Consider the following 27,854-nt stretch of genomic DNA (forward strand, 5'->3'; position numbering starts at 1 on the left):
AATAATGAAAACGTTGTCGGAGCCATATAACTTCCTGACAACCAAACAACCAATCACAACGCGACCCTACGTCCGGCCTATTAAGGTATTTGTAGTCCTGCGTGTACAGGATTTGTAGTCCTGTGGGTATGGGATTTGAAGTCCTGTGAGTATGGGATGTGTAGTCCTCCTGTGGGTATAGGATTTGTAGTCCTGTGGGTATGGGATTTGTAGTCCTAGTGGGGACTACACCGCGTTTCGAAACTGGCGCGGTTCTGCCTGGTCACGTGACAGGACAGAAAAACAAACATGGCCGCCCGAAAGTGAGGAAAGTGTGCTACTGTGTAGTGAGTACTGAAGAACACAACTTAACACAACATTCAGGAGGTTAAAGTTCACTCATATCCGTGTATCAGACACCTAAGTATCTGTCCCGATGAAACACGACGTTTATACCACACTGTAGGAGGTAGTTTGGTAGTTTTTGAACAATGAATCAAAGTAAAGTTGCATGTTAAGATGCTAGTGTGTGTTATCAAACTGAATGTCACTGTTGTGCAACTGTAAACAAACCTAGCACTACTAACAAGCATACAAACAATTACTCTACGTCCGTGGTTCTCAACGTGGGGTCCGGGGACCCCCAGGGGTCTTTGAGGGAGGGGGTTCCACTCCAGGGGATCCCCAGCTAAATCAGTTTTGACCACTTTGACCCTATGATACAGCAGCAGAAGCTTGGGTGTATTTTCAAAAAGATCTTGGAAAAAATACATTTTTTTTGGGAAACATTTTAATAACACAAATCTTTTATGGGGGTCTGTGGCCAAATTAATTTGGGGGTCCTTGACATGAAACGTCTGAGAACCACTGTAACTTCACTGATTTCTAGCAACCAGCTAACTGTAAACACAGCGACACTTATAGACATTTTGAATAATGAATGATGGTTATTGATTATTATTATTGTTGTTACAGATTTCATTGTGACGAAAGGCTAGTAATTAAAGTTTAAGATCTTTGCCATATTAACCCTGGCTGGCATCCCTCCCTATTTTGGCATTATGGGTGAAAGTTTTCATAATCTTTTAAAGGATTATATTAAGGCATTCCTGAGCCAATAATTTGATGACCGGGTGTATTTCCGGTAGGAGACTCAAATAGTCTCCTTTGAGTCTCCTACTGGATACATTAGCATCTTTCCGCCGGTAATCTAATTATTAGTTTAGGAATGCAACAAAAGCTAAAAAATCTCCATGAATTCAATGCTTCATGGGTGTGTAATTAATAGAAAATAAGTCATTTTGTGGGTGAACTACTCCTTTACACATACAAAATAAATACAATTCCCGTAAATCTTTTTCTAATTGTTTATTAAATAGCACATCTATTGTGAGCTTGTCGATGTGCTATTTTCAAATAGCCATAGTATAAATACATTTTGAATAATATTATTAAACTCAGCCACAGACGCTACTGAGTGTAATTGTTGGTAATAAGTAACTTACGTCCAATAGTTAATACATGAACATTTTCATTACAATGACGCAGATGACTATTACTAATAATGAATGACTAATAATATGTATAATACGTTCATCATATTATGAGAGAAGATTTTCCTTGCATCAGCAAATCACCAGTCCACTAAAATGTAAATAAAAGTAAATAAGAAAAGGAACCCAGGGTGTTTTTCATACATTGTTATAGCACGTTCTCACTTCACCCGTTGAACATGAAAACGAGCGTTGTTTCTATGACAATTATGCTTTTAATGTTTGAGATTGAGTGTGTTTGCTCATATTGTGAAGATGCAATCAGGAGTTTTGGAAGTTCTTTTAAATATTGTCCGGTTTTAACTTAAAGGTAGGGTAAGTGATATTTTTTGGTTAAAACAAAAAGTATTTTGTTAAAAGGTTAAAATACTATATTCTGATAGTAATCATTGCTATAGAGTGTTTTTTCAGTAACAGATGTCTCCCTGTACTCATTTTTAAGCTTAATTTGTATAGTGTTCCAGTTCCAATTTTGTCTGCTCATTTCTTAGTGTCATCACTTCCCATTTCACTTGTTTAATCTGTATCCTGATTGAGTTCTCTGTCCTGGTTGGATAAAATTGGAAATGAAACCGAAACTGAAACGAAAATGCATTTTCTGTTTAATAAAGAGGTGGAGAGACAAGGACACTCCTAATACTGAACAAACACTCTATAGCAATGAATACTATCAGAATATAGAGCTATTTAACACTTATTTTAACCAAAGCAAATCACTTACCCTACCTTTAAGTTAGTTAGGACTCAGGAGCTCATTCATGAGCAGAGGTTCAGGAATAGGAATGGGTATCGATTGGGTTTTATCCGATACCGGTGATAAACCGGTATTTTTTAAACGGTACCGGTGCCAGAACTGCTACTCTTCAAATTAAGAAACGGCCAATGACATAAATCATTTCTTTGCCAAGGCCAATTTGAACAATGTTGTACTAAACCTCTGCTAAACTGTTATTTTTAAATAAGGTGCCTAAACGGTGCCAGAACTGATACTTTTCCATACAAAAAAAAACAGTCAATGACATTAATAGCATTTGTTTCAGTTTTTTTTTAACAATGTTGTGCTATAGGGGGACACTTGGTTTCATTCTGAGAGCCTGCTGCCAGACAGTGCTGCCTTACTTTCTGCTGATTCTATATCAGCCTAAATAAAAAAAACAGCACTACAAACCGGTACCTATTCGGTACTATACTACTGTACGGTATCGGTAGTATTTGATGTGTTGGTACCGGTTCTCTGTACTCAACCCTATTTGGGGATGTTTTCTTTTCTTCCGTCAGGTGTGATCACTCGGGACGCAGGTGAAAATGCCTCTGAGGAAACGCGTGAACAAGGATGCCGCTGGTACACAACCAGCGGCAGGGGAGAGAGAGGATGTCAGCGATGATGATAGTGAGGTAAACACCATGCTGTTAAAGTCCTCCTCAGTGTTTATCTAACTCTGAGAGTGTAAAATGGGGCGTGTCATAATAAATGAAATGAACGTTCGTCGAAAACAGGTCAACATTCTGTGAAGATAGCAGATCTACAAGCTTACAACACGTCATGACGCTTTGTGAGCTTGTAGGTCGGCTATGTTCTGGTTTTGAGAACACTGAGGATTTCACTGTGCACTTGAGGTGTGTCTGTGTAGGCTTTCACTGATAAATCACCATCCTCTCGATATACAATTACATTTTAGGCATTTGGCATTCACTCTTATCCAGAGTGAATTAAAAGTGTGAGATCGGAATTAACAGTGTAAGCATGAAATCTAGTCAACAAAACAACAAGATGTATCTGCATAGAAAAAACTATCATCCTCTCTGTTCTGTGTTCCCGCAGGTTGAGTTTTTGAGTTTGAGCCCTGCAACAACATCACGGCCGAAACGAAAGAGGGAGGCGAAAAGTAAAGCTGCACCAAAAGGTACATAACAGGACTCACAAGGGCATTCAGAATTATGTCAACATATTAATTTGTTTCATTTTATTTTGGGCAGAAAGGGTCACTGAACTCTCCTTTTAGTATTAACTCTGAGACAGACAGACAGTAGAAATAATGAGAGGGAGATGGTGTTGGAGAGATAAAAAGTAAGAAAGCTGAGAGGGAGACAGTGCAGGAGAGACAGACGGTAGTAAAGGTGTGAGGGAGACAGTAGAAAGGCTTAGAGAGACTGTAGGAGAGACAGACATTTAGAAAGCTGAGAGGGAGACGTTGTAGGAGAGACAGACAGTAAGAAAGCTGAGTGGGAGACAGTCTAGGAGAGACAGACGGTAGGGATAGCTCAGGGGGAGACAGTGTAGGAGAGTCCGGCAAAGCAGAAATGTGTTGAAGAGCTGATTGAGTGGTCCTACCTAATTCAGTGGACAGAACACTGCTTGAACACTGCCAGCTTAAGGGTCTCTGAGACTTGTCACTGCAGACCCAGACACACAATGATACCGTAGACATGTGGAGGATGTTGTGAGGATCCGTTGTGTTTTCAGAGCTGACAGAGGAGGAGATGTTTGACCTGGCGGTGCGTCTGAGCGAACAGGAAGCCAGCGACGCCGCTCAGCGACGCCAGCAGGAGGAAGACGAGGCCCTGCAGAGAGCCATCGAGGAGAGTGTGAGTGTGTGTCCCCGTTTTTATCACACTGTCAGAGCTGTTATGTGACTTCATGTCTGCTATGTAATTGCAATACCGGTGGTTCTCAAACTTTAGTTTCAAAGACCATCATAACTCTTAAGAGTGTACAAATGGAACCAGATGGACCCTTACGGGTGCATTTGGTTTCATTTGTACACACTCTCAAAGTTACAGGCCTGCAAGGGTCCATTTGGAACCCCCTATGCTATAGGAATCGTTATAGGGAACCGTTAACAGGGAATCATTAAGGATCCGGAATCGCTAAATTCCTAAAAGATCCCAACCCTAGTGTCTCCATCATTTGATGATAAAGTATCTGTTGGCTGGACGTGTCCTTCTGGATAAACTAGGCAGCTAAATGTCTGTAAAGCATAATTGATCTTTTTTATCGTTTTTAAACACTTCTGCTATTCGCAAAAAAATGATTCACAACAACAATGCTGCTGTAACTGAGACTTTTGGCTCCAAAGAATTACTTTTTACATGTGTCAATTACATAGATTATCAAGAAGTTCCACATTCTCTTCATTCTCCACATTTCTTGGTTGTTGAGGTGCATTCACATGGGGCATGACAGACATGATTGGAATTTTGAGCATCACAATTCAATATTAATACATCAATTTGAGGGGAGGTATATGGTTCTAATACATCAGGAGGCGTACAGTCCATCCTCAGAGCACAGTGCAGTTAAAAGAAGAGCCACTAGATGGCAGAAGAGTACTTTACAACAACAGCTTGAGATTCCTGCATTGGCATTACTATATCTTGTAGATAGGCTGTTTTAGCTTTTTCTTTTTTTATTATGAAATGATTACATATGGGCTAAGTCGTTTATATGTGTATGACGATGAATCGCCAACTAAAATGTCATGATCGTGACCAGCCCTATATCCTCTGTTCCCACTCAGATGAGTCAGACACAGCCTCTCCCTCCCTCCCGGAGCCCGTCACCACCGCTGGACGCCGTTCCCCGCAGACGGAGGCTGGAGTTCTGCTCAGACGGCCCTGGACCCTCTGTCAGGCAGGAGGTCACCTCACAGAGAAGCTGCAGGGCAGAGATACACCCGGAACTAGGTAACCACAAATACAGATAGTAGGAGCTTAATCTCCTGTTCCTGTAGTATGAGGCGGCTTGATGTACAAGTGCATCCCCTGGACATGACGTTAGTATGTCGCAGGGACTTACCCCCCAATGCCACCAAGCTGGGTGGCATTGGGACCCCTGTCTCTGGTATGACCCCGACCGGGGATCGAACCCCGACCTCCCAATCTCAGGGCAGACACTCCAACCACAAGGCCACATCAGCTGGTTGATACTGAGCTCAAGTTAAATAATACATGACTCAGTTCTGTCCTCTGATGGATTCATATCATTGCTGTTGGACAGAAACCTTGTATCTCCAAACCTTGAATTTATTTATTTATCCCCCCTCCGTAAATTAATGCCATACTTTGTTGTGTACTGTGTCACACAAAAGTAGCTATTTTCACATTTAATTTTTTTTAGGGGTAGAGATAAACTGACATTTTTATAATGACATGCCCCATATAGTGATCAATTATGAATTGATTATTTTATAAAATTATTTCATCTTTTTTTAATAATAATTTAGCTTCGATCACTGTTGCACCCCTAGACTCGACCTCTTCTTGTTTTGTCCTCGTAGACCGGAGGGGACCGGGGGACACCAACAACAATAACAACAACAACAGGATGAAGAGGAAGAGGAACGCTGAAGATTCCAGCCCCCTGATAGAGATGCCTGACCTGTCTCAGACGCAGAAGATCTTCACTCAGACGTCTCCTTTCCCCTCCTCCTCTCAGTGCTCTGAGCCGCCCTCCACACAGGTCTGTTTGAACACATATATGTAGTGACTAGGGCTGCAAATATCGATTCTTTGATTAGCGATTACTCCATTGTATACTTTTTTGATTAATCAAATAATCGAGAAGCGTGTTTCTACATATGATTTTTTTTAATGTATCAACGAATCGATTAACCACTTAAGCCCAATTTTAAAATAGCCAATCAATGTTATTATAAGACTTCTACCCTCGTGTAAAGCTCCTGGACTGTTTCACAGCTGAGTTTTAAAAGTCATTTACCAAGGAGCCATTACTTTTAAATGCCTATAACGTGCTTATAACGTGTCACAACATTGTGATTGGCTATTTTCACCTTTTTTGTTTACATTTTTTAAATGTTTAAAAATGTTAGTGAGCCCAAAATAGGGATTGATTATTAATCGGTTACTTTATCAAATCATCAATAATGTTTTTTCCATGATTAGTCTGATTATCTATTGTATCCCTAAAGTGACTTTAATATAATATAATATAATAAGCAATATATCAATATTATATATCTGTAGTTTTAAATGATGCAACCAGGAAAAGACAACACTTACACCATATCATAATATTGCAGTCTAAATCTAAAATCCCAAATGATATCTAGTCCCATTCCCATATGACGATATCAATATAATATTGACATATTGCCCAGCCCTAATCAAAGAACGTATGGAATGTGTAGCGAACAAGTTCATTGTCTCCGCCAGGCCGAAAGGCATGGCGAGAGAGTATGTTTTCGCCCCTGTCCGTCCGTCCGTCCGTCCATTGTCTCCGCCAGGCCGAAAGGCATGGCGAGAGAGTATGTTTTCGCCCCTGTCCGTCCGTCCGTGTGTGTGTGTGTCCGTCCGTCCGTGTGTCCTGTCTGTGTGTTAGCACCAAATCTCCGGCACCGTAGGCCCGGTCGCTCCGAAACTGTGCACACACACTCCCTGGCTGCCAATTCAGAACCTCTGCCTCAGATTTTTCACATGGGTCCGTTATAGCGCCACCTGGAGGCCGATTTGTTCAAAACCCATTTTCTTTACATTACTCCTACAGATTTTATCCAAACGTCATGCAAATCGGTACACAGTATCTCTATAGTCATGTGATCAACACGGATCTGTCCCATTCCCCATATTCCATCCTCATTGGCTAAGGTTGCCTTCCAAAATTTGCAGGATTGGTCCGTTTTGAACAAAATGCCTCAAATCATGAACGCAGCTTGTGATTTCCGTGAAATTTCACAAACACATTCCCACTAGGCCGAGGAAGAAATGCCACCTGCCATTTTTCACATCAGCCTCATGGTGGCGCTATAAAATGCTGATTTGTGTTTTTAACTATAACTGCACCGATCTGCGTGAAACTTTTCACGCACACTCCCTAGAGGCCAAGGAAAAACATCCGCCCTGCATTTTTCACATTTGCCTTTTATAGCGCCACCAAGAGGCCGACTTATGTAAAATACATATTTGGATATTAAGCCTTCACATTTTATCCAAAATTCACACAAATCGGTACACATGATCTCTATAGTCATGTGATCAAGATGGAACTGTTTGATTTTTCATATTTCATCCTGATTGGCTAACAATGACATCTAAAGTTTGCAGAAGTGGCCCGTTTTGAACAAAATGCCACAAATCATGAACACAGCGTCCGATTGAGGTGACACTTTACAAGCACATTCGCACTAAGTTGAAGAACAAATGCCACCCTTTAACATTGCCCTATTATAGCGCCACCAGGAGGCCGATTTTTTCAAAACTTTTCTTTGTTGTATTACTCCTACAAATGTTGTCCAATCATCATGCAAATCGGTACCCATTATCTCTATAGTCAAGTGATCAAGATGGTTCTGTCCCATTTTTCATATTCCATCCTGATTGGCAAATTCCGAACATTGTTGGCCCACAATAACCTACCTGACCTGGTGGAGACCTGTGCTCCGAGGAGCACTTTTTCTAGTTTCTCATCTGTTATTTGCGTTATGTCCTAATCTGAATGTCATGTATCCTTGTTTGTCATGTATGTTTTACATGTCAAAACCTTCACTTCCATCCACCAATCCCAGGACTTCACCCAGCAGGATGAGCCTTCTTCCCCGCTGCCTCCTGCTCCGACACCCCTCAGACCATCTTTAGTCTGCCTCCCCAGGATGAGCCAGGAGTTACTGGCGACCTGCCAGTCGGGGTCCGTCTCGTGCTCTCAGGAGAACTTCTTGTCGTCTCTGCCTTCTCGGCCAAAGACTCCCACGTTTACCAAAGGTCTTTCCCTAGTAACCGCGGAGCCCGCTTTTTCCCAGAGCCCCACTTTCCCCAAAAGTCCCGTCTTCTCTGGCGGACAGCAGAGGGAGCAGGACTCGAGGTCTCCCGCCAGCCCAATCTTTGGTAGGACTAGCCAAAACCTCCTTAGGCCCCCGCTGACCCCGATGTTGCCCGAAAGTCCAGCTCTGTCCAAGAACGTCGTCCCCGCCAAGACCAGTCCGAGTCCGACGTTCCTCGGCAGTCAAGGAATCTCCAAGAACCCTTGTTTGTCAGAGAGCCGTTTGTTTGATAAAACAAGCGATATATTCTCAGTGGCTGACCCGGACGACGTAGACACACAGCAGAGCCAGGACTATTCCACCACCAGTCCGGTGTTAGGCAAGGTCAGCCAAAAAAACAAGAAGCCCTCATTGGTCTACAAACCGAACCTCTCTCTGTCCAACACGACAAGTCCAACATTCCCCACAGGCACTGATAATTTGACTGAGAGCAGCAGAGCAAGTCTGTTATTATCGGAGTCCGACCCAGAAGACGACGTATTGATCGAGCAGGATCACGCAGCGACAAGCCCGGTGTTTGGCAGGCCGAGCCAAAACCAGAGACCCTCGTTGGCCTGTAAACCAAACCTCTCCGGGAGTCCGACCTTCCCCAGAGACCCGGCGGTGTCCAAGAAGTACCCCAACGTACCCAATACCCCGACGTTCTCCAGAAGTCCCAGGACTCCTCTGATCTCAGAGACCAACTCGGAGGAAGATGAAGTGAAGGTTCAGGGTAATACGACGAGTCCAGTATTTGGCCGGACGAGCCAAGGTCACAGACCTTCGTTGGCCTGTAAGCCAAACGTCTCTCTCTCCAGGAGCCCGACCGTCCCCAGAGGTCAGACAGACTCTGAAAGTGTCGTTTCGTCCAAGAGCCCGACTGTCCCCACAAGTCCTTTATTCTCAGACTCGGAGAGAGACTCGGACTGGAACAGTTGGAAGGTAAAGCTTAAAAGGCACCCAAATGCAGCACATTATGTTTATTTTTGTGTTTTCTTCCCCCTATTTGTTATCTATAGTGAATTTGGTCAGCCTTCAACCTTGCACTGATCAAAGACATACAGGCCTTGTCGTTAGAATTGAGACACCTCAGGGCCCAAGTTCAGTCAGCATGATCTTTATTCAAAAGATCAAGAAAGTTGTTGAAAGCCTTCAAAGTTTTGGGTTCTTACAGTGAGAAATCTGAAAAGGAGCTTTAACACAATCTAATATAAAATATTAAAGATGGGGTAAGTGATATGTTTTGGTTAAAACAAAAAGGTTTTTGTTAAAAGGTTAAAGCACTATATTCTGATAGTAATCATTGCTAATTTGCTATAGAGCGTTTGTTCAGTAACAGGGGTCTCCCTGTCTCTCCAGCTCTTTGATAAACAGAAAATAAATGTTCAGGTAGGTGACAAAATGGCAGACAATCGGGAGAGAGTACCCATTTATCAGCTTCATTTGTATAGTGTTCCAGTTCCAATTTTGTCTGCTCATTTCTTTGTGTTATCATTTCCAATTTCACTTGTTTAATCTGTATCCTGTCTGTAATCTGTATCCTGTCTGAGTTCTCTATCCTGATTGGATAAAATTGGTATCCTGACCTGAAAATGCATTTTCTGTTTAGTAAAGAGCTGGAGAGCCCTGGCGACTCCTGTTACTGAACAAACAACTCTATAGCAATGAGTACTATTAGAATATAGAGTTCACTTACATTAAAGTGAAATGGCTCTCAATTGTTACATATTGTTTATATTTGTCCTCTAAATATAAAGAGGCATGTACTGTAAATGTTCTATGTTCCTGTTCTTCCATTGCAACATGCATCCTGCTGCTGTCGTCCAGTCAAGGATCTCTCTCAGCCCTGTCGTCCCAGCGGAGAGAGGCCTTCTCCGGCCAAACATCCACAGTTTCTCCCCCAACTACAAGAGTCTCGGCCCCAGACACCGGTAGGGACACAACCATTACCAGTACCACTGATGGTATGGCTGGGTGAAGTCAAATAATATCACAATATTTGTTTTACCAAATACCTCGCTATCGCTATTGTGATGATAATATCAAGTTTCTTTTAAAAAATGTTTTTGCTAAAACAACTCGTCGCGAAAACAACGCACAAGCATTGTGAGCTTGTATATCGGCTTTAAAAAAAATATATATTTTACATTTTGAAAGTATAAAATAGGGCTTATGCCATCAGCCGTATCATGATATTCCGATATCCAAAATCCAGTAGACGATATCAAGTCTCATATCGATATAATATCGATATATTTCCTAGCCCTAATTGATGGTTCCCTCTTGCTTTGTCCAGCCCATATTGACTGTGACACTCTCTCAGTACCAGGAGAGACGTGGAGGGTGTTTCCCCTGGCCCTTCAGCTCCCTGTGCCTCCACCCGCCTCCACCCGCTGCCAGGGAGAAGTGATAACCAAGGACCTGCTGCTCCACCACAGAACGAGCCCAGGCCTGGTCCAAGCCAGGGGCTCGCCAGGAGGCTGCCTGCCCACACACTGGAGGCCGGAGGAGGGGTGATGGTGTGCTACTGCTGGGGGGTTCCTTTCTGCCCGCCGGGCCACGACCCGGACACCTACACAGAGGTATGGATTCTTTCTGTCTTGGGTTCTGTGTTATTCAGGTAACAAAGCAACAATTACTTACTTTGGTGTAAACTTTATAGCACTTGCATTTGTTTTGGGAAAGTGTCAGTTTAGTTTTTATTCCGTTGAGACAATAAAAATAAATGACTGTAAAAATTGTTTTTGTGTTGCATCCCCTGCCTAACCCAAGCAAATTTAAATTCTCTGCATGTAGATCTTTGTACCGTACTAAAATGAATAGAATTCAGTGGCTTTATTTATTTATCCCACAGGGGAAATTCAGTTTCATCTTCACCCAGCCGATGGCAGCTCAGATGGTCATGTTGAGTGCACAAGGGGACACTTTGCGGTTAAGGGATTGCGGTTAAGGGATTTGCTGAGGGACATTTCAACACATAGACTGGGGGCGGACCGGGTGGTGATCGAAACATTGAATAAGCAATAAACAGTGGACCTTATTTTGCCAGTGTGCGGACGTTATTCTTTTTTTTTGTGTTGCTGTTTTTCCTGCACCTGGGCACTTTGGAGTATGCGTGTACGATCCTTTTCAATGGACCGGAAGGGGGGGAAAGGGTCTACCCACTCAGCTACTGCCACTTCAAATCATGGAATATATGTCTGATCTGCGCCTTCTAAGCGGCCACTACTGTATGTGGTCGCATTTTGGTCATTTCTCATAGGGTTTAATGTAAAAAGGCGGTGCCTATTTTCTTTTAACACATCGACCGCCAGAGGTTAATCTCATAATGTACTCACCAGTGCCAAGGTGTTTTTGTTGTTTTTTTGTTTTTTTCATGTCGCCATAGATCGTGTTAAAATCCTTAAGATTGAGCCGTACACGGTTTGTTTACATCCGCGACATCTCAACGTATCTCCCAGTGAAATCCACGTGTCAAACGGGGCATCCATGTTGTAGTTAGAGCGGATTACGTTAAACAGTGAAATGCGAGGAGAAAAAACTACAGGAAGAGAATTGAGTTTCAGTTTCGTCTGTAGAACGAGGGCGGACGTGATCGTCAAAACCGGATCCCAAATAATTCTATTTCCGGTCATCAAACCGGAAACGGAAGTGGATCAAAAAAATTCCGAAAGTGAACCCGGACATTTATAGCGCGAAAAGACCGCGGACCGTAGGGCTACGGTCTCGGCGCTTAACAGTTGGATTTAACGGACCGTAGGACTACGTTCTTGGCGGTTAATGTGTTAAAGGCAATAATGTTAAGTGGATCCACTGGAGCTGCTGAATAAAGAGATGGTGATGTGGTGTGTGTGTTATCAGGTGATTGTGGACCAGCTGGAGTTCTATGAGAAGAGTCTGAAACGGGCTCAGAGAGGTTTGCTGAGGAAGGCCAGATGGAGTGAACCCATCCTGCCACAGCCAGAGGTACTTTCATTGGTTTAATTCATTCTTCATTTTAATTTTAACTTTAACTTTATGCGGAAAGCACAAAGTGTCTCCAAATACAGAAGCACAAAGTGTGTTTGCTTTTACGTTGTATTCTTATTTCATGTAATACTGTGTAGTATTACACTGAGGTAAAAGTTGTCCGTTCAGTGTTACGTTAATGAAATGATCATGAATACATTGTATGGACTAATAAAACTACTATTAACTGTTTTATCTGTAGAAAGCTCCCAGTCCAGAGTCGCCTGCTGAATCTACAATAAGACGTCCCGCCCGAAGGTGAAACACACTGTAAACAGTTTCAGTCTGACAACAATGTTGTGTCGTCCCTGAAAGTGAAGATATTGATCTTGATATAAGTATACAGTTAATTTAAGCAGAATTTTTTTTGGGCAGGTGGCTCAGGGGTAAAGTGCCTGCCCACCACCACTGGCTAGGCTAGGGCGGCTAGGGTTTTGAATCCTTCCACGGTGCCTCCAGAGACTAGGGTTTTGATAGCCTGGCATGGCCAGACTAATATCACTGCGTAGATATTAGTCTGGAATCTCTGTGTGGAACATGCATTTCCAATGGGCAAATACAAAAAATGCCTCTGGTGATAAACCCGCCCTATATTTGCATACTGGGCCCTGATTGGTCCCTCACAACTTTGGAGGGAGAGAAATGCAATCTCTATTGAGAGGGGCCAGACCTAATCTGCCGAGGGCAATTTTTTTTTGCAACGGCAGATTCGTCTGGAACCAGGCTAGGGTTTTGAATGGTGTAAAGCCAGTGGTGTAAAGTAACTAAGTACATTTACATTTCTATATTTCGGCCGTTTGAAAATAGCCGATCTACAAGCTTGTAGATCTGCTATTTTCAAAAGATTTGTATACATTATGAACTTGTGAAATGGGACATTCTGCACAATGAGTACTTTTACTTTGGTACTTTAAGTATATTTTGATACCAATACTTTTTTACTCAAGTGAATTTTTATCCCGGACTTTTACTTAACAGAGTATATATTTTTTTCCCCTAGAAAAAAATATGTTATCCCACGATTTTGTAACCCATTTTTTCACCCAGTGCCAATTGCCTATGTAATCCTGGGCGCTACTCTGCCAGCCTAGGGAGAGCCTAGATAACAGTATTTTAATATTGCAGTATTGATACTTTTACTTAAGTAAAAAAATACTTTTTCCACCACTGCTTGCATGTTGAATCTGATGACGTTTGTTTGCAGACGTAACCTCCGATTACGACCTAAAAGAAGAGCAAAAAGCACCTCGGCGTCTTCACCAGAGAGAGACGAAGAGAACGAGGAGGAGGAGGAGAAGATCGGCGACGAACAGGAGGATAACGTCAAAGATGAACAGGAAGACGACAACGGTGATGAAGTGGAGGACAAAAACAGAGATGAACAGGAGCACAACAACAATGATGATAAACTGGAAGACAAGAAGAACAACAAGCAGGACAAGAAGAAGGACGAAGAGGAACAGAAAGCCGCAGATGAAGAAGACACTGACTGTGAAGTGTGTCCAGGTAAACACTCAGTTATAGTTTGTCACACGACGGTATCGCTTGCCCACAAGAACAGATTTTCAAGCTAACAACGTGTCAACATTGTATGCCATTAGTTTGTTTTAGGGCTGCAACTATCGGTTGTCTTCTTAGCGATTATTCTATGAATTACTTTTCTGATGAATCGAATCATTGAAAAGCACATTTTCTTACTGTATTAAAAAATAATTGCAATTATTTCTTTGTGAAAATAGTTGTTCTACAATCTTTTTCAGAGACACAACTGGACCCTGATGATGACGAGACACAGGTGTTGATAATTCCCACCAGCCCGAAAGCAGAGGTTTGTGTGTGTGCGTGTGCGTGTGCGTGCGCGTGCGTGCGCGTGCGCGTGCCCATTGTCCATGCAAATGTCAGTCATTATATAAAACTATATGCGTTGTTTTTAAAAGTAGGATGCTTACTGTTATTTGGTATTTTCTGAACATTCCCTATTGCACATCACCTATTGCTGCTATGGTTTTGCTGCTAAAGTTTAGGTAGGTTTAGAGTGTGGGTCTTGCATGTACTTTAAAAACCTATTTCTGTCTTTTGTAACTAATTTTTTTCTTGTTCTTTTTATGCAATCAAAATTGTGTATATTGTATCTCTGTTGCTAGCACAGTAGACAGGTCCCGCCAACATTTCACTGCATGCATCTGTATGAGTAAGTGACAAATAAAACCCTCTTGATTGTTGATTTGAACCTTAGCCCCAGTCTCTGAGTCCGTCCCAGTCAGAGAGCCAGACTGTCATCCCAGTCCGGTCCCAGTCCACTGACCAGCATCGCCAGACACCAGAGGAGATGGACGTTGATGGTACGTCTCAGCCTTGGATGGCAAATACAGTATATTCACATGATAACTGACTGATGTAAACACAAATCCATTGCCATGACAACTGACCGATATAACCAAAAGAGACTGCAGGGCTTTATAGAAAGGTGAACTGTGGATTTCAAAGGCCCATACACAATAAAATCTTCAGTGTACATTTATGGGACTGTACGAAGTTAAATTAACATTGATGCTTTTACTGCATACCAGCATTTTTGCAAGTTTTAAGCTCATTGACTATTACTCACATGAACTTTATAATGTACATTCCGTAACATAAACACATATATATACTGTACATACATCACTGCCGTCCAACTTTTCCAAGCATGCACTTCCGGGGGCCAAGCAAATCATCCCACTCACTCTGCTCCCTCTAGTTTTTTTTACATCTAGAGTTCGGGCCGCTATGCGACCGATATGCCCGAGATCCCTGATGTCATCAGCATATGCCCATATATGGTTTTGCCCCCTTTTGTGACCATATATGGAGCGGACTGATTTTCTTGCGCTTGATGCCATGACGACACATTGAGGTTAGACAACACACTCCATATTTGGGAGTAGCTGCATTGGGAACTCCTTATATGGTTATGGCTGATACCAAATTGGCAAATATTACCTAAGAAATAGGAAAACATTGTGAAAATAGCCGAACTACAAGTTCTCAACGCCGCTGTGAGCTTGTAGTTCGGCTATTTTCACAATAATTATCTGTGGAACCGAGTCAAACTAAATGTAATGCCTACAATTCCAAGTGCTTGTCAGGGTGGGGGATTCCCAGTTCAAATACTATTATTTTGGGGGGTCGCAGGCTAGCACTGAAAAGTTTGGGAACCCTTGATCTATCAGATGCAAATAGAACATTTTGTCTCCATTTTCAGCCCCAGCAGATGAAGAGAAAGAACAGGAGGACATGGTTGTGGCCAGCCCTGACGGAGGACAGGATGAAAGGATGGAAGAAGAGACAGACGAGTTTAATGTATTTATAGTTTCATATTTTTATAATTTCATGGTATTGTAGGAAAAAGACCACAACAGGAAAGTTAAAGTTCTCATTCACATCCCTGAATCAAATAATAATAAAGCTGTATTTGTGTAGCACTTTTTAAAACAAAGTAATTTAAAAGAGAACAGTGCATTTGCTAGCCTGATCTCCTCAGGTCTGCCTATTATTATTCCAAAGTCCAGGGGTAATGGTGACAAAGGCACTTTTTGTCTTGAGTCTAGACTTTGGAACAACCATAGAGATCTCTTAATAGAGAAGATGCTGCATTCCAAGCTTCACCAATGGTATGAAATGGCACACACTTCCATTCCGCTCAATGGGCGCGGCTGTGCGATTAGCTCGATGCACGACTGGTGTGTATTCACACCCAGCTTAGTCTAATTAGGTGTGACAGCACCCTGCACATTTTGTTCCAGGTTTTCTGACTCATGTTTCCTCTGTTTTACCACAAACATGCTTTCTTACTTATTATTATGTGTAAAGGAATAGGGTTGCCACCTCAGTACTGTAATAATCCTGGACACGTACTGTACAAAGCTGACAAACTGGGTAAGGCAGACTAAAACTCTCACTTTAGGGCATGTTCCATATTGTAAGACGGCATTCCAAGTACAGTATGTGACTTAGCAAGCTTTGTGAATGAATTACCTCCCTGTGGATGACTGAATCAGAATATAGTGGCAGTCATGCAAATATTTGATGGTGAAATTGTTCCATAACAGCATAACATTGTCAACAAATTATCAGACTCTGGCTGTGATATTACCACTTAAATTAAAGTGAGGGCTGACATCTAGAAAATAACTCTCAAAATCTCTTAAACCCTATATACTTTGTTGTACATAAAATAGCACATCACACAGCGCATCGCAACATTAACATTTTTGCCAAATGCTTGCCTATTTTTGCATAATGTTTGCCTATTATACCCATAGGGGGGTGTGGCGCACACACACTATTTAAAAAAAAAATTAATCAAATGGACGTCCATGGCCTATTGCATAGCTAACTGGGGGTCCTTGAAATTGCTTGCTCAGGGGATAAATTGAGTCTTGACCACCAGGTCAACATTCGTGTCAGATACTGTGTCTAGGTGAGACATGACCTTTGACACGATCTAAATGTCTCAATAGAAGAGCAGGGAGACAAAATACAACCACCCTATAATTGTATAAGTTATATTAATAACATGCCCCCCCACACGCACACACACAGGCACCTGGATGAGCTGGACTCTGTGCTAATCGCTCCATGGACTTCCATACATGCACACACACATGAAACATATACAAACACATGCTGGGTGCTCCACAGGCGTGGAGAGGACATTGCTTTCTTTTAAAGTCTCTTTTAAATCTTTAGAATTTTTATCTTTTATAGAATTGAAGTACTTTGCTAGGTGTTTTAATTGTGGTGTTTATTTATGTATTGTCTTGTTGAACGTATGCATTGACCTGAGCAAAACTATTTTCCCTTGTGGATAATAAAGACATCTAATCTAATCTACTCTACCATACAGATTGGACAAAATTACATTTTATTAATAAATAAAAAAAGTTGCATAGTGCCGCTTTAAGAAACACTAATGTCGAGAATGCTCTTCTCTTTCTTTCTTTTTCTGGACAGACAACATTCCTTGAGCGTCCGGGCAAAAGCCATATTAAGGAAAAGAGGACGGTAGAGGAGGAGGAGGAAGAAGAGGAGATGATGACCACGGCTCTCCAGCAGGGCTCCTCGTCCTGTGTTCCCTCCTCGGACCCACCAGGAGGGCCACGGTGTTCTCCACAGAGGAGCCAGGCCTCCTCCACCATGGCCTGTCCCATCTGTCAGGCCTCCTTCCCCCTGGACCGCATCGAGATGCACGCGGCCACCTGCAACGGGGAGGAGGAGGCAGGAGGAAGTGGAGGAGGACACTTTGCCTCGATGGCTGCCGACCACCTCCAAGGTGGAGAGAGAGAGTTTGAATGAATGAACGGTTTTATTTCGGTCTTAAACCATTCAAACCGGGAACGCATCTGTGTCACTTTAGATTTCTTTGGCGATTCAAAAATAGCAGATCTATAAGCTCAGCGCTATGAGCTTGTAGATCTTCTGTTTTTGAAAAAGAAATAGTGAAAATGTGTCCATATATATATATATATATATATATATATATATATATATACATATATACATACACACACATACCACTGATATTATAGCAACATACTTGACATTTGTAGAATCCCCCAGAAGCAAAGATTTGAGTAAAAAAATGTTTGCTTTAAAAAACGTATACATTTGCACAAAAAAAAGAGTATAACAGATCTACAAGCTCGTAGCGTGGCTATGAGCTTGTATAGCTGCTATTTTTTAATAGCCAAAGTATAAAATAATGGCTATAGCTAAAATCTAAAATGATTTCCCGGATTGAATGAGTTAAGCCATGTACAGAGTTATTCACAACAAACGGCACAAAAACAACACATGGATCGAAAAGGTGTAGGCTGAAGCCTTAGCTTATAAAGCCTTTTTGTCTTTTTACCTTATAATGTAAATAAAACCGAAACAATAGCAAAACATCGATTCAATTTCCTGAATTCATAGATTGAACTGCACATGTTTAAGTCGTTATCACAACTATTCCATATTTCTATTGCCATAACTGATGTACAGTACATCTCCTTTGTAATGTTTGTTCAAGCTCTAGTAGTTTTGAACATAAGTGTTCCCCTCAGCTCATGCTGGTTTTCTTTCATTTGGAACAGTTTGTTTCTCTCTACCTACAGTACCTATAGGTCTGTCACAATTATGACATCGCCTGCCCTGATCACAATTATTTCAGATGAGCGCATAAACATCAGAATGGTTTCCATTCATCTTGTTGAATTTTTTTTTGAAAAATAATTAAAAAAATAAGTGATCTGCAGGCTCACAGAGCTTGTAGATCAACTATTCCCGCAATTTTTTAAAAAGTGTAAAATTATTAAATGCATGGTCTGTTTGGCCATAATGCATTATTTATGTTTATCATTGGTACTGGTCATTGTAAGTTATTTAAGTCACACAAGTACTGGATATTGTTGCTGACGAGCAGAAACCTCTTATCTCCATATTTTAACTTTGTGTTTTTTTGGTAAATTTAAACCCTACTTGATCATACTACGGTCGGTGTCACACAAAAGTAGCAGATCGACAAGCTTGGGTTTTGAGTTTGTAGATCTGCTACTTTTGCCGTTTTTGAATTTGAATCCTGAAAAGTAACAGTTTTGGACATCCATCGGCGTTCTCCACCCGACAGAGACGATATTTAAGTTAGTCATATCTGCCCCGTGCAATTTTCGTAAGTAATTTTTTGTTTTGTTCCCCAATTTTCGATGATAAAAACACAAAGAAATCGTTAATCGATTAAAACAAACTGCTTATTTAATTTTTTTAGTGTCGTTATCTCCTCGTCCGAAGCGAGCCAGGAATAGAGGGTTGACTGCGGAGGAGACGGCTGCTCATTCTTCTTCTGTCAGGAATAGAGGTTCCACTGCGGAGGAGACTGCTGCTCATTCTTCTTCTGTTGGACGGCAAGTAATCTCTCAACTGCCCTAAACTAAAATGTAGTGGCGTTGTTAGTAGGAATAAACACAGAAGCACTCGGGAGGAAGTCGACTAAGAAAGGGGGGAGCCAAACTGAGGTAGTGCACCCCGAAGCAAAAACTAAATTATTTTCTTTCTTTTTTACCGAATGGGTTCCCACTCCCCCAGATTGGGCGGCAAGTAACTGATGGATGGATTCAGTAGGCCAGAGGGTAGAGGGATAAGGTTGGAATTAGAAAGGTGCTCTAATAATAACTCGAAAATAGGGCTACAGCTATCGATTATTTACTTGGACTACCGATTACTTTTTTTATTTGTTTTTTAAGTGCTTTATTTTTCCATTTTTAAATTATATTGACTGTAAAGAACAGACCTCTGTCAAGGTGTCAGTTTATAATTCGTTTTATTTCCTCCGCTGAATGGTTGAGTACAAAACGTGGTGGTGGACCTTCCTGGGTGTGCCTGCTCCACGCCTAATTTCAGATCGCAGCACGCTTCCGGTTGGCTGCTGCTCTTATTTCCTTTTTTTTGGAACCTCGTTGCTTTTTGCCACGAAAGTGGCATACTGCTGCAGGTGTGAATGTGGCGTTGGGGTGTGTCTTTTGGCCAATAGAACTATGTGATGCATGTGAGCAGCTAATCAGTTCTTCCTAGTGGGCTCACGGTAAAGCTTTTTTCAAAGTATTTATTGTGCTGTTCCGTTAATCTGTTTAGAAGTTATATGCATATATGCTGTTAAAGGGCACGACCTCTGCCATGATGCTCCTTTCTTTCTGGCCAATTGAGATTAAAAGTGAATCAGTTCTTCCTTTGGGCCACAGGACCAACCTTTTTCCACAACGTTTTGTGTAAATCCTTTAACTGCTTGAGGTATTAGAGCACTGAAGTCTGACATCACTGCCGCTAGAGGCCACTATCCCCCTGGGTCACAGTTATTTTATCTATTGAAATTCCCCATAGAGAAATCTTAGATTGCGTCATATAAGAACTGTTACAAAAATCAAAAAATGAAAAAGTACAAATTTATTCAAATATATTTTATATATATTTGGATATTTATGTATTTTATATCATAAATGACAGTCACATACCTGACAGAATTGCCTGGCTTATTTGTTTGTTTTTGGAACACAGTTCTTATGACACGATCTAATATTTCTCTATGGGGATTTTCAATAGAAAAAATACTTGTGCGGCCCAGGGGTAGCGGGAGTGATGTCAGGACTTTGGCACTCCATCCTGCTATCAGACAGACTGAGGGACTGGTGGGGTGACAATAAGGTAGTAATAATGTTATGTTGTGTTTACCTGTGACAGGCTGTTTGATAAAAAGGAGAAGTGTTACATCTGTCATAAAGCTGTCCCATTGAGTGACTTCGGCAGACACACAGAGAAATGCATCCGACAAGAAACCACTAGGAGTGAACAGGTACAGCACACCTATCTTTATTTAGCATGTTTTATTATATTATAGGCTTACTATCAGTGGTGGAAAAAGTACTCAAATGTTTTATTTAAGTAAAAGTATCAATACCGCAATGTAGAAATAATGAGTTACAAGTAAGAATGTAAAAGTACAAAAGTATTGGTATCAAAATGTATTTAAGTACCAAAAGTAGAAAGAACTGCGCGCCCCTCCCGTCTATCCGCTAGGCGGGGCTTTGTGTTTGTTGGTACCTCTGTGTCCCTCTGTCTGTCTCCGTGTCGCTGCGTCGCCACGTTGTGGCAGCTGCCAGCTGTTGGACACATTTCAATGGCCGCTGCTTCGTTTTCGCTTGGCTCTAGTCGGCTGCACTCGGCTCGGTAGGACCCGTATGAGACCGACCGTACACCGACCGTCGCACATGCGCGCCACTCTAAATTGTATATTAGGATGTATTAAAATCTTTTGAAAATAGCAGATTTACAAGCTCACAATGCGTCGCAATGCATAGATCGGCTATGTATATTGGGTTGAAGTGGTTAATGTATGTTTTGTAGTAATAATCCAAATCTACAAAGTAACTTGTAACTAAAGTTTTCAGATAATTTTAGTAGAGTAAAAGTATAATAATTGCCTCTGAGATGTAGTGGAGTAGAAGTAAAAGTATAGAAAATTTAAAATACTCCAGTAAAGTAAGAGTACCTCAAGATTTTCAAAAAGAAATATGAATAAAATGTAATTTTATCCGATCTGTATGGTAGAGTATGTTAATACAATATAACTTACACGATTGCCGTGGTAGTATTTTGTCTCCCTGCTCTTCTATTGAGACATTTAGATTGTGTGTCAAAGGTCAACATTTATCCCCTGAGCAAGCAGGCAGGCTCTATTCGCTCAATGGTAAGAACATTACCATTACATACAATGGAAGTATCTAGGGTTTAAGTGGTTAATATACACTTCATAGTATCTTTTATTCCAAATGAAAGCTGTGCTCACAACATGATGCCTGTTTATGACTTAATAATGCCATCCTTCTTTCAGAGAGGAGACCTGCTGAGTGCTCTGAAACAGACTGAGAGCAGAGACGCAACAGGTGAAAACATGCTTTATTTGCCCACTCAGAGCCTTAAAGGTATCATGACATTCATTTTCACTTTTTTTATTTTCAATGTTTTATTTGGGGTTTTATGACCTCAATTACACCCAAAAAACCTGAACTTAGAACATTCAGTGGATTTTCTCTGGTCTGGGGTTTTCTGAATAATTAGGCTGAAAAGTAATCTGAGCTTGGCCCTTCGACAGTGAGGTCACAGTCGATTAATCCCGCCCACTCTCCTCCTCGCCCCTCCCCTCCCCTATCCTTTCCTTTGGGGGGGGCGGAGCAGAGGCGATGATTGACAGGCAAAATCCCTCACCAGCGACACCCGCAGGCAAAGATTTCTTTTTTCATTGCAGTTGAAAAGGCTTTAGAAATGTGAGAGAAAAACACCTGCCATGGATCACTGGAATGGAATTTTCACTTAAAACTTTTTGTACACTTTTGAAGGACCAGGACAAAGACTTTGAATGTGGTGTAAAAGTGAATGTCATTAAACCTTTAAGGTCTTTTGTCTCCATGTTGGATACACTGGTCCTGTATTTGTTTATTTTCTCATTGTGACACAACCTGCTTTTGCGGTGTGGCCCAAAGCCAAGCCATCTAGAAGGCAAGGCAAGTTGTTTTTGTTGAGCACATTTCAACAAGGCAGTTTAAAGTGCTTTGCATAAAATATTGAACACTAAGACAGCATTTACACAAAAATAAACTCATTAAATGATATTTGAATATATTATAATAATAAAAAACAAGAACAAGAGAATACAATTTCAGTGTAGAAAAAATGAAACAAATAACTTCAATAAAAGGCAGCAGCAAACAGGTGTTTAGCTTTGATTTGATTAAGATTTTCTTTTATTTCTTTGTCACCCCTTTATTTATTCAGGGAAGCCCATTGAGAGCAAGCTCTCTTTTTCAAGTGCACCCTGATCACAGCATATAAAACTAGTACAGTTATAAAATACAATACATATAAAACCATAAACATTTGAACCACATTAAAACAAATCACAGATGCAAATAAATGTATGGTTACATGAAACGGGTGCAGTCACCATGTAATGTGTCCTCAAGAAGCACCCTAAATGTCTCTATGGAGACCAATCGAACCAGTTTCAGAGAGTCCTAAAGTTTGTCACATTTGTGTGGAGCATAAGAAACTAGAAAGTACTGTTCCTGAAGAAACAGTGTGGGATCGCTAAGGATCATGAGTGTTGATAGTTGATAGTATCACACTAGAAAGTACTGTTCCTGATTAATTCTGTCTTACCGATTTATATTACATATTGTGATGTCACGTGAAGCTTGACCGATCCAAAAACGGGCGGAATAATAATAATAACTAGAAAGTACTGTTCCTGAAGAAACAGTGTGGGATCGCTAAGGATGAATGTTGATAGTATCACACTAGAAAGTACTGTTCCTGATTAATTCTGTCTTACCTATTTATATTACATATTGTGATGTCACGTGAAGCTTGACCAATCCAAAAACGGGCGGAATAATAACTAGTGGAAATAACATTAGTGTGATCGCTGAAGCGATCCCACAAGTAGTGGCAATAACATTAGTGTGATCGCTGAAGCAATCCCACAATGAAGATAACATTAGTGTGATCGCTGAAGCGATCCCACAATGAAGGCAATCTTTCCTTGTTCACTGTTCATACGTGGACATACTATCAGACCTGCAGTTCTCTGAGATTTTTTTTTCTCCACATAATGTGTTGCATGAAAACTGAACACTGCTTCTCCACGTTTAGTTATGACTCTGGGCTCATAAAGCAGAGCTGTCCCAGATCCAGATGACCTGAGAGGTCTGGATGGTTCATGATGTAGCACAAGATCAGACATGTATTTTAGTCCTAAACCATACAGTATGTATGTACAGGTTATGTCTGTATGTGGATTAAAAATGGTCATGTTAACCCATCAAGACCTAAGGCCGATGATATGTATTTGGCCGCGGAAACCCCTCCTGAAAATGTTTTGTGCCAGGGACCCCCAGAAGAGAAGATTATTTTTTAGAACAAAGTACAAAGTGAAACTTAAGGGTGTGAAAGCTGGATCGTAGTTGTAATCTGTGGATGTAATAACGTTAGTCAGTGAATTTCTGCAACAACGCTGTTCTTGTGAAGCACTTTTGCACTGTTCAAGTGAAACATCTTTGTTGACATGCCCACAACCAGCCAGCCTGTTAGTGAGGCTTCGACACATCGTGTTGTGATTTGTGTGGCTTTGTTCATAAACTGAAATGCATAGTAACTTACTATGGGCAGATTTGACAGGGAGGCCACAGCTTGTCAACGTGTTAAACTGTTGACAAACTTGTTTTTTTCATGACAGAGGCTGGTCCATCTGGCGTGAACTACAGGTAAGAGAACAGTGTTTATCAGATCATATCACCGGTACCATACCAGAACCAGTACCCCATACTACTGATACTGTATACAGTACCTAATAGGTACCGTTTGGTTTGTAGTGCTGTGTAACTTGTGTGACAATTTAGGCTGATCTAGAATCAGCACAAAGTAAGGCAACTGGCAGCAGGCTCTCAGAATGAAACCAAGTGTCCCCCCCCACCATTGCTCCAATCCACACCAAACTTGGTACAATCATTGTTAAAACGGTCTGCCATGAGAATAGTCACACCAGGGGCCCCGTTATTGGCCGCCGGGGGCCACAGGCGCACACCATTGCCCTAATCCGTACCAAACTTGGGGAAATAACTGTTCAGGGGTTTGCCATGACAATAGTCCCATTAGGGTTCACGTGCGACCCTCATGAACCATGTCAGGGGCCCCCGGGGGTCACAGACACACCGTTGCTCCAATCCTCACCAAACTTTCCACAAACACTGTTCAGGGGACGGCCGTAACAATAGTCACACCAGGGGCCACGTTAGGGGCCCCCGGTGGACACAGGCGCACCGTTGCTCCAATCCTCACCAGAGTTGGCACAAACACTGTTCAGGGGTCTGCCATGAGAATAGTCACACTAAAAAAACTAAATTGCACACATATGGGCCACTACAGCAGTGGTAACAGCAGTGTTTAACACTGATCAGCGCAATATAGAGCTGGATTTGAAGGTCCCACGTAGCCGCCTGAAAATCTAGTATATCAAAATCTCCAATACATTCAATATTTTTTAATCTAATATGAAAAGTTAAACCTATCGATGAAAATTCTTGTTTTCATTAAATCCTTCAACAGCGTGAAGGGACAATAATTCAAAACGGCTGCTACAGGGCCGTGTCTATAAGTGCCACAGGCCACGCTGTCAAACCATAACAAAGTGGTGTTTGTTTGTGTCAGAGAGGTGATCGATCTCAGCGGCCACGAGGAGGAGGAGGAAGAAGGCGAGGAGGAGAGCGAGGTGTTGTGTGTGAGCGACTCCCCCATCCGAGCCTTCACCTCCGTCTCAGAGGCCTCCGACTGCCTGGTGGACTTCAAGAAGGCGCTCAACCCCAGATCGCCATCCCGCAGGGGGGCGGGAAGGCGGGGAGGAAGAAGAAGAGGAGGGGGAGGAGGAGGAGGCGCAAGTCGAGGAAGAGCAGTGAAGAGGAAGTGGAAACGGTGACAGTGTTTTTTTTTTAAGGTAGTAGGCTGCTGAGAGAAGAGGAAGTACAAACAGTGACAGTGTTTTTTAAGGTTGTAGGCTGCTGAGAGAAGCCTCCTATTGTTGCCGTCGGCCACGAAGCTTGTATTCCCATACTTGCCCTACTTTGTCGTACAAGATTGTCACGCGAAAATAGCTATTCTACAAGCTCACATTATTTTACACTTTCAAAGTTTCAAATGGTAAAGTCTGCCTGTGGGTTTTATACTTAACAAGAGTTTGTGACTAAATAATGAGATTGGATCCATTGGAACACAGATTCTTTTTTTCCATTTGCTTTTCAGGAATATTTTCCAGAAGTTTTGGACATGCAAGGTTTCTACCCGACAGTGACACTATGTTAAAGTGATGATGAACTTTGGCTGCGATACGTACACTATAAGTCTAAATATTGTTGATCATCTTTATCAGATCGGTCTTTGATAAGGAACCAGGAGTCAGATTTTATTTAAAGTTGACACGTGATTATTATGCACAGAGAAAAGTGACATAATTTTCTAAACGAGGTCAATGTTTTTCACCGGGAGTAAAATCATCAACATTGTATGAATGAGGCATCAACTATATGAATAGTTGGATGTAAAATATTCCCCAATGTACTTTCGGGTTGTTTATTCATCACGCTCCCAGCGTGTAAAGATCTACAACCTCACAATGCGACGCATCACGACACGTTGTGAGCTTGTAGATTGGCAAAATTGGTCTGGACTTTGATTCACAAGGATCACAAGAGCCCACTTCTTAAAGTCAAGCTAGCTCTGACAAGAAAGTATTGACTTGCATTTCAGCTCTTGTGGAACTGTTGTCTTACACATGAGGCACTGTTAAATATCCTTGATGTCTCAGTAGTGTTGAATACAAGCCTTGCAGAAGTTGTGTTCACACGATGTTGAGACTGGCTCGGTGATCACATCTAGACATATCGCACAGAGACGCTGGTGAGCTGGTATTGTTTCTATCTAGCGTGCGGCACAATGCACAACCAAGTATACATCAGGCGGCATTGTATGTATAAAACAATATTCCTGGTTGTACGTGTGTTGCAGGGGTAAAAAACAATATTCCTGGTTGTACGTGTGTTGCAGGGGTAAAATAAAAAACCCAGTTGATAAAACGAATGAAATAAAAACACCCTAGTCATTACTTTGGGAAAGATGCCTTTGCTATAGAAACGGAGAGGAGATCTGAGCACTTAAAAAATTAGGAAGAGACAAAGTAAAAGCAAAAAGCTTTCATTACAGCATAACATAAGTTAAAACAGAAAAGAGTTTTAACTTATGCTCCAACAAAGGATTTTTATTTTTACTTTCCCTCCTGATTCTTTTTTTTTTTTGTGCTTGGATCTCTGTTTCTTCAGTTTGTTCCCGGTGATCCTGGAAGCACCACCAGTACTTGGTATATTTTACTGCTTTTATCTCCCGTGAGCGCCTGGTTGGTGTTTCTCGTTTGACATTGCTGTTTTCATGTTATGTTACCTGAGTGAAAATGAGTGCATTAAATCTATATTTCCAGATACTCACTCACTCAGAGCACAGAGGCTCAACGGACAAAGATGATCGACAATATTTGGACAAAATAGGTTCTACCAAATTTCAACATGGCTTTAATATTTATTTAATCGCAGTACGATGGGCTTCCAAATGTGTTTGCTCACTGGGCCCCACCCACATCTTTTTGCACTAAACATTAAGTGACCCACCAGTATATTTTAAAATCACACCTTGACACCTGGACATGACTCATGGCTGTTAACTGGGATTGAGCTTGTGACCTAACAGTAACAAACTGGATCCCAGTATTGCTGGTTTTCTATCATACCAGGACTTCTAGTACTGCTTCTATCATACCAGGACTTCTAGTACTGCTAGTTTTCTATCAAAGCAGGACCTCTAGTACTGCTGATTTTCTATCCTACCAAGACCTTTGGTACTGCTGGTTTTCTATCCTAGCAGGACCTCTAGTACTGCTGGATTTCTAGCCGACCACTAGAACTGCAGTTTTTTTTCAGTACTCAAAACTCATTAGACAGCTAGAAGGTTAATGATATGAATTTCATTTCTGTTCCTGACACAAGGAACATGTTCATAAAGCTTCTGAAGAAGTCTGACCTTCCTGTCACTGTGCCACAGTCCCCAAATGTTTCTGACCGTTTCCGTTTATGAGGTCAGACAATGTTTCCTCTTTTCTTTTGAGGGCCTGGAAGGATAGAAACCCAACAGTTCTAGTGGTCTTTTCTTTTAGGTTAGAAAACCTGCAGCACTAGATGTCCTGGGAGGATAGAAAACCAGCAGAAGCTAAATATTCTTTTCCTTGTGTTTGAGCAAACCAGTACTGTGGTCCTGGTAGTAGGACTAGGTTTGGTTACCATTGCCCTGGGGTGCTGTTAGGACCAGGTTTGGCTACCATTGACCTGGGGTGCTGTTAGGACCAGGGTTGGACTTCTGTCTGGCAGAACAGATGCACACAAAAAGGCATTTCCTATTT

The 27,854-nt window shown here is 41.6% G+C and overlaps 1 protein-coding gene across 1 annotated transcript; it reads left to right on the plus strand.

Moving 5' to 3' along the window:
- Positions 1-291: 291 nt before the first annotated feature.
- Positions 292-26,426, plus strand: uimc1 (ubiquitin interaction motif containing 1). Its single transcript, XM_080434563.1, has 21 exons — positions 292-326; positions 2,811-2,927; positions 3,355-3,436; positions 3,997-4,118; positions 5,051-5,216; positions 5,810-5,991; positions 8,054-9,226; positions 10,112-10,215; positions 10,608-10,866; positions 12,146-12,250; positions 12,495-12,550; positions 13,497-13,798; positions 14,053-14,120; positions 14,529-14,634; positions 15,537-15,634; positions 17,288-17,606; positions 19,080-19,215; positions 20,546-20,657; positions 21,696-21,747; positions 24,096-24,123; positions 25,067-26,426. Exons 2-21 carry the CDS (start codon positions 2,838-2,840, stop codon positions 25,329-25,331), a joined length of 3,825 nt encoding a protein of 1,274 aa, XP_080290689.1. The 5' UTR covers positions 292-326; positions 2,811-2,837; the 3' UTR covers positions 25,332-26,426.
- Positions 26,427-27,854: the final 1,428 nt, after the last annotated feature.

The sequence above is a fragment of the Gymnoscopelus braueri genome, assembly GCF_963280865.1.
Source record: "Gymnoscopelus braueri genome assembly, chromosome: 8".
NCBI classification, from domain to species: domain Eukaryota; kingdom Metazoa; phylum Chordata; class Actinopteri; order Myctophiformes; family Myctophidae; genus Gymnoscopelus; species Gymnoscopelus braueri.

Coding starts and splice junctions, on each gene's coding strand:
- uimc1 (XM_080434563.1), top strand. CDS start 2,838: ATGCCTCTGAGGAAACGCGTGAACAAGGATGCCGCTGGTACACAACCA. Junction 5,217..5,809: donor AGAGATACACCCGGAACTAG/GTAACCACAAAT, acceptor TTGTCCTCGTAG/ACCGGAGGGGACCGGGGGAC. Junction 19,216..20,545: donor CATTCTTCTTCTGTTGGACG/GCAAGTAATCTC, acceptor TACCTGTGACAG/GCTGTTTGATAAAAAGGAGA.